Source organism: Lathyrus oleraceus, chromosome 2 (assembly GCF_024323335.1).
Source record: "Lathyrus oleraceus cultivar Zhongwan6 chromosome 2, CAAS_Psat_ZW6_1.0, whole genome shotgun sequence".
Lineage (NCBI taxonomy): Eukaryota > Viridiplantae > Streptophyta > Magnoliopsida > Fabales > Fabaceae > Lathyrus > Lathyrus oleraceus.
In genome coordinates, this window is record NC_066580.1 from 69,048,177 (window position 1) to 69,054,483 (window position 6,307).

The 6,307-nt window shown below is 40.9% G+C and overlaps 1 protein-coding gene across 1 annotated transcript; it reads left to right on the forward strand.

Annotated features, from left to right (window-relative positions):
* Positions 1 to 919: 919 nt before the first annotated feature.
* Positions 920 to 1,567, forward strand: LOC127121957 (uncharacterized). Its single transcript, XM_051052378.1, has one exon. It carries the CDS (start codon positions 920 to 922, stop codon positions 1,565 to 1,567), a length of 648 nt encoding a protein of 215 aa, XP_050908335.1.
* Positions 1,568 to 6,307: the final 4,740 nt, after the last annotated feature.

Consider the following 6,307-nt stretch of genomic DNA (forward strand, 5'->3'; position numbering starts at 1 on the left):
CATATGTATTAAGGAGAATTTAATTATGTACTTCATAATAGCCAATCGATTGCTAAAAATATTTGAAGTGGCTAATATTCGACACATGCCTCGACTAGAAAATCAAGTGGCTAATGATTTGGCTCATATCGCATTTGGATATAAAATTTCAAAAGGAAAAATGCAACAAGTCATCGAAGTCAGAGGAAAGGTTGTGGAAACTAGATTAACCCCTTCAGACTTAGAAAGGACGAAGTTGGGATAAGCTGATGAGGGGAACTTCGAAATATTGGCAATAGACAATTTGACAGATGAAGATTGGAGAAAACCAATAGTGGTATATCTACAGAATCCAACGGCGTCTGCTGATCGTAAAACCAGGTATCGAGCATTAAGTTATGTTATTTTGGGTATAGAGTTGTTTAAAAAGTCTCCTTAGGGAGTTTTGCTCAAGTGCCTCAGTGAGTTAGAGGCTTATTTAGCCATTTCGACTGTCCACAGTGGGGCGTGTGAGGCACACCAAGTTGGTCATAAGATGAAATGGCTTTTAATTCGCCAAGGAATGTATTGGCCTACTATGTTGAAAGATTGCATTGAATTTGCAAAGGGGTGCCAAGAATGTCAGATACATGCGGGCATACAACATGTTCCTGTAAGAGAATTACACTTTATCATCAAGCCTTGGCCATTCATAGGTTGGGCTTTAGATTTAATTGGGGAATTTCGACCACCATCATCTAAAAGTCAAAGATATATACTGGTGGGCATTGATTATTTTAAGAAATGGATCGAAGCTATACCCTTACCAAACCTGAATCAGGAGGATGTGATCGAGTTTATCCAAAAGCATTTTATTTATAGATTTGGAATCCTAGAGACTGTCACAACAGATCAAGGGTCAGTATTCATTGGTCGAAAAATGCAAGAATTTTCTAAATAAATGGGTTTCAAACTATTAACTTCGACGCCTTATTATGCTCAGGCTAATGGGCAAGTTGAAGCTGCCAATAAAGTGATCACTGGTTTGATTAAAAAGCATGTGGGAAAGAAGCCTAGAAATTGGCACAAAACTCTAGATCATATTTTGTGGGCATGTCGTACCTCTCCCATAGAAGCCACCAAGTCGACCCCTTTTCGGCTAACTTTTGGCCATGATGTTGTTCTACCAGTAGAGATTCACTTACAATTGATAAGGATTCAAAGTCACCATGAACTTCCAATACAGTCATATTGGAGCATGATGTTGGATGAATTGGTTGACTTAGATGAAGAAAGGTTAAATGCCTTGGAGTTATTAAAACGGCAGAAGAAGAGAATAGAAATCTCTTATAACAAGAGGGTGAAAGTCAAAAGTTTTTCCCCTGAAGACTTGGTCTGGAAAGTGATCCTTCCAATGGATCAAAAGGATATAGCCTTAGGAAAGTGGTCCCCAAAGTGGGAAGGCCCTTTTCATATTTTAGAGGTATTTTTTAATGGTTCCTATGAAATCAAAGAGCTTAATGAAGATAGGAGGATTCTAAGAGTGAATGGGAAATATTTGAAAAAATATAAACTAGTACTCCAAGAGATAAAAATAAGAGACGAATAGTTACATATAAATGGGTCAAAGCCAATATGGTAAAAATGCCAAAATGGTTACATTAGATTCAAAGGCCCAAAGGGACAATATTCATTACAATTGAAATTTCTCATTACGTTAAACATAGACAAAATGGAAAGGAGAAAAAACTAGAAAGGAAGGTTGGCCTTGATCTGAAGGTACTTGGCTTTAAGAAGCTCCAGAAGTTTCTCACATAAAGATCTCTTCAATCGGAGGAGTTTGAGGTTAGACTCAAGATGGCGTGCCTATTCGAAGAACTCCATGCCAAATGCTAGCTCTTTAGCCATTAAAGCATCACCAAACTCTAAAAGATGAATTTTGCTTTTTTCTGCACCAGAAATCTTCGCCTGAAGTTCTTCTATTTGCTTCCTCCAAGAAGCAATGTCATGATCATGGCCTTCGATCTTTTCTTTGTTCTTTTGTTTAGTCTGCTCCAATTCCATCGCCTTGTTGGTAGACTCGGTGGCAACAGCCTCAGAACCAGACTTTTTCTCAATTTCTCCTGTAAGTTGAGGTAGTAACTTATGATATGCGAGAGCTTGGTCGATCATAATACCTATCTCCAATATAACATTAGCAACTTCAAGAGAAGTTTCCAGCAGGTCGACTTTGTTCAGAAGAGCCTTTAGGGTCAAAGGGGCAGAAGGGTCATCCAGCAGCAGTAGGAACAAGTCACCTTTGAAGACTTTGTCTTTAATCTTGGAAAGTACTTCATCTGCAGGAGTGCTCGAAGATTGATCTTCAGACACCGAAGCACTGCTAAGGCTTTTTTAGAGGAACTTTCCCTGCAGCTTAACAAAGCCTTCAAATACTCAAGGGGTTGGCTTTGTTTCAGAATAGCCAGCCTTTCTGCAGAAAGGCCCCTAGTACTACTTGTCTAAACTCCTCCCGTTGGAACAACCATAATAGTTGGAGTGACAAAAGTTTGATGTTGAGCTTGCCATTTGCCTGTATCAACCTCCCTCCCTTCAAAGCCTTCGCCATCTCTAGGGACTGGGATTTGGTTTCCTTCGTTCTCCTCCTCCATAACCGTATCCTCTACATTACCACCTCCCCCCTGGGGATTGATTGTTCCTTCGATGTTATGTAAATCATCTCTAGGAGTATCTTCACCTTCAACTAATTCATCCACAACCATGGGTTCTGGATTTCCTCCAGCCTCACCTTCTTCGGTCGAAGCAGTTTCATGATTGGAGTTGCTAGTGTGAGAATGTTGAGTAACACTCTTCGGTGGTGAAGCATCAAGGTCACCAGATGGAGGTTGGTTAATCTCACTCATAGACCCTTTTTCAGACGATGGTCAATAAGTGGGTTCACCAGCACTGTTTAAGACATCTGTTATAGAGGCTGGCGCGGAGGAAGTTGTAGTCTTGGTTCGAACGATGGTGCTTACGCCACCCTAAAATCAACACAATTGTAACCATGAATGGTGAAAGACAATAAATAAACTATGTAAGGCAGAGTGAAGTTTGTTTTACCTTGTCACCGTCGACCCCAGGGCTAGAGTTGTCACTCTCACTTTGGGTCGCTGCTATCTTCGCCATCTCTTCAGAAGTGGACTCTTGGATAGTAAGTTCATAAGGCCTCTTCCTCGAGAGTTTTGCTAGAGGCTGGCTCGAAGTATCGGTAGCCTTTGGTTGCTGCTTCCTCTTCCTGGAAGTTAGGTCGAGAATTGGCGACAAATCCTCTTCGTCAGACTCTATTATGACGGGGATCTCAGCAGGTTTTTGGATTTTAATGGGGCTTATAGGAGGTTTTTGAGTAGCCTCAGTTAAGAATGGGAATGTCAGCATCATTAAACATAACAAGAGAAAAAAGAAAAAAGAAATCAAAAGTATACCTTTATAGGATTGCTACTTCCCTTGGTCTTCGACTCGACTGGTCTCTTGTTGGTGGGTTTCTTAGGTGGAACTCTGATGGCTAAACAAGAAAGTAACATAAAGCAGTTAGGGTTAGCTAAGAGTAAATAGCCTGGAAAGGGAATGTGCTTCGAAGGAAACCTCCTTTGTCACACCTTCATATATGTCCAACTCGATTCAGGCATTTTCGATCCCTATATGAAGATTCCCTTTGAAACTGTCTAGAGTATGCTTAGTTGCAACCACCCGCTGAGCCTTTTTCTAGGACTTCTATCGAAGTATTTTAATGGAGTCTCCACAAATAAACCAATCTGGAAATGGAGGGGCAAGGGCCACTCTAAAGTCAGCATTAGGTAGTGGAGGAAATTTTGGGGGAAATAATTCAAAGGCCACTTCATAACATTTCTCATGAGGAACATATGAAGGAGTCTTTAGATTTTCCATTTTCGATTGAAAAAATTTCTTTGAGGGTGACAGCTGCTTCGCAGATGGTTCGACTAAGATCATCAGTCCTATAGACAGTTTCAAAGTAGTTTTGAAAAGCTTGAATTTCTTTTATAAGTGTGTAAGTACCTTTTCTGGTCTTTTCCTGCACAGGAAGAAAAGCTTTGTCAAAGAGTTGAATGAAGGAAGAGACATCACATAATTCTTCGATGTAGTATTTAGTCCACCATCTCCCAAACTCTCGAGTATAGAGATAGTTAGGCTCGAAGTTTAAAGGAGTAAGTTGGGTTCTGCCAATGTATCTGGCTATTTGCTTGAGGGTGGTAGCTTCATTATGGACTGCATTATGGAGAAGGAGGCTACCCTTTTTGTCATACAGACACTTTGGAAGAACCTGAATTAACCCAAATTATCAAGCGGCAAGGTTAGGTTGGTAGGTGATCCAAGAAACCTAAACCTTTGAAGGGTTAAGTCGAAGGGTTAGAATCCTGGGGGTCAAGAAGGCTTGCCAAATCAGTAAAGATTTTGTTTCTTGTTTCTTGGACGGAGATGGGAAAGGCCTGGTAAACCATTTGGGACCGTACTTTCTGAAGGCAAATGGGGCCATGCTCGAAGTGAAAACATGGTGCTTGGTGAACATAATTATGTAGCTCAAGAAAGTCGGTTGAAGGGCTTGTCTTTCATCATTAGGAGTCAGTTGAGCCAGTCTCGTGCCTTCGACCCTTCTGTTTTTAATCTCCATAACTTCTTCGTCAACGAGGCATTTATTCCGCAGACTAGCCTCGAAAGTGGTATTGAGCCAGAGTTGCAATACCCAGAAAGGAGAAGATTCCCTTTGTCGCCCAAATTTTTCAATTGAGTGACTCCATTGCTCAATGACTCATATAGACTTGCTAAGATCATCTCACTTAGACAAATATCATGCCCAACATGTAGTTGATTCGCCAAAGTGAGATATTTCTTGGCAACTTGCAGGGATTTTAAACAAAAGATAAAATGAGACAGCCACAAGGCCAAAAAAGCTATATGCTCCACGTCGGAGACGCTGCCAGTATCCTTATCGTGAAAATGGGCAATGTGCGTCGAATATGCTTCTCTGGTGGTCGAAAAGGCTATGGTGTCCGCAACATTGATCTCAGGATCGTAGGTGTGTCCAGTAGGTTTTAGCCCTGTGATAGCAGCCAGGTCGAAAAGAGTTGTCGTGGCCTTACCACAAGGGAGATGCAAAGTATAGTGTGTATTATCCCAAAAGTACAATGAAGAGATCAACATGGGGGTGTTATACTCCAAATCTAGCTTCGACAGCATGACCAGGTCATAAATGCATGTGTCTTTCCAATCCTGAGATTTAGCTTTCTCTACTTTCTTTAACCAATCTAGATAATCAGTGGGATCCTTGAAGGTGGGGGTAGCACGGAAAGCTCTGAAACCATTATTCATAAATCTTAAATCTATAACATCACTATCCTTAGGGTTTTCGGTGGTGGTTATTCCATCCCTAGGGTTTTTTGCTTGCCTTATAGGCTTGCATTTGTGATAAGAAGGAAAAAACTCTCTAAGCTTACTAGAATCAATATCTAAATCAGCTAGAGGTCCATATAATGCATGATTCTTTCCAAAAACAGAGACGAGAATGAGTACCTGAGAAGCATAAATTTTACGTTGTTCCTCCGTTTTGGGCTCTGGTATGTATTGTTGGTTACCAACAGCGCGTGGAGCAGACAATGTGGTGAAAGGAGGAAGCTCTAAGATCTTCTTCGGGGATTTTGTTTTGGTGGTTGTGGTGTTGATGGTAACATCTGCTTCTTTAAGGGCTTTGCTTGAAGTTGCCATTTTTGGAGATTGAAAGAAATCTGGGTTTTGGTTGAAGATTGCTTGAAAGACTAAAGTGTTTGAGAATTCAGATAGCGTAAAGTGTGAAAGGGGTAAGTTTGTGGGTTTTATAGGCGTGCTTGGAAGAGAAAACGCTTCGAATCAACATTAATGGTTGACAAGTTAGTGGGACACGTGTCTTCCCTGGGCAGGGTGATGATGATGTTAATTAATGTCTGAACAAATGATTTCCTAGAGTCTAGGAAACGTGATGAGTGAAAAGATTCGGTTGTGGGCTGAAAAGACGTGGTTAGGAAAAAGATAATGATAACCCTGACGTCACCAGACAATTGGAGAAACTGAAAAGCTTTGCAACATTGGAACACTTGGCACAATGTTAGAGTTGTTAAGGCGTCGAAACAAGGTCCCAAAAAATTTATTTTTCTCTCATATGTCGAAAATAACATTTTTGGGGGGCAATTTGTTAGCTCATAATTTTGACTCCCATTAAAGTGTTACCAAAAAGGAAATCCTGTGTAGAGATGTTTTCGACCAGGAGGTGATGTTCGACCAAGTAGAGGTGCTTCGACTGGATGAGGGTAATGTAGCAGGA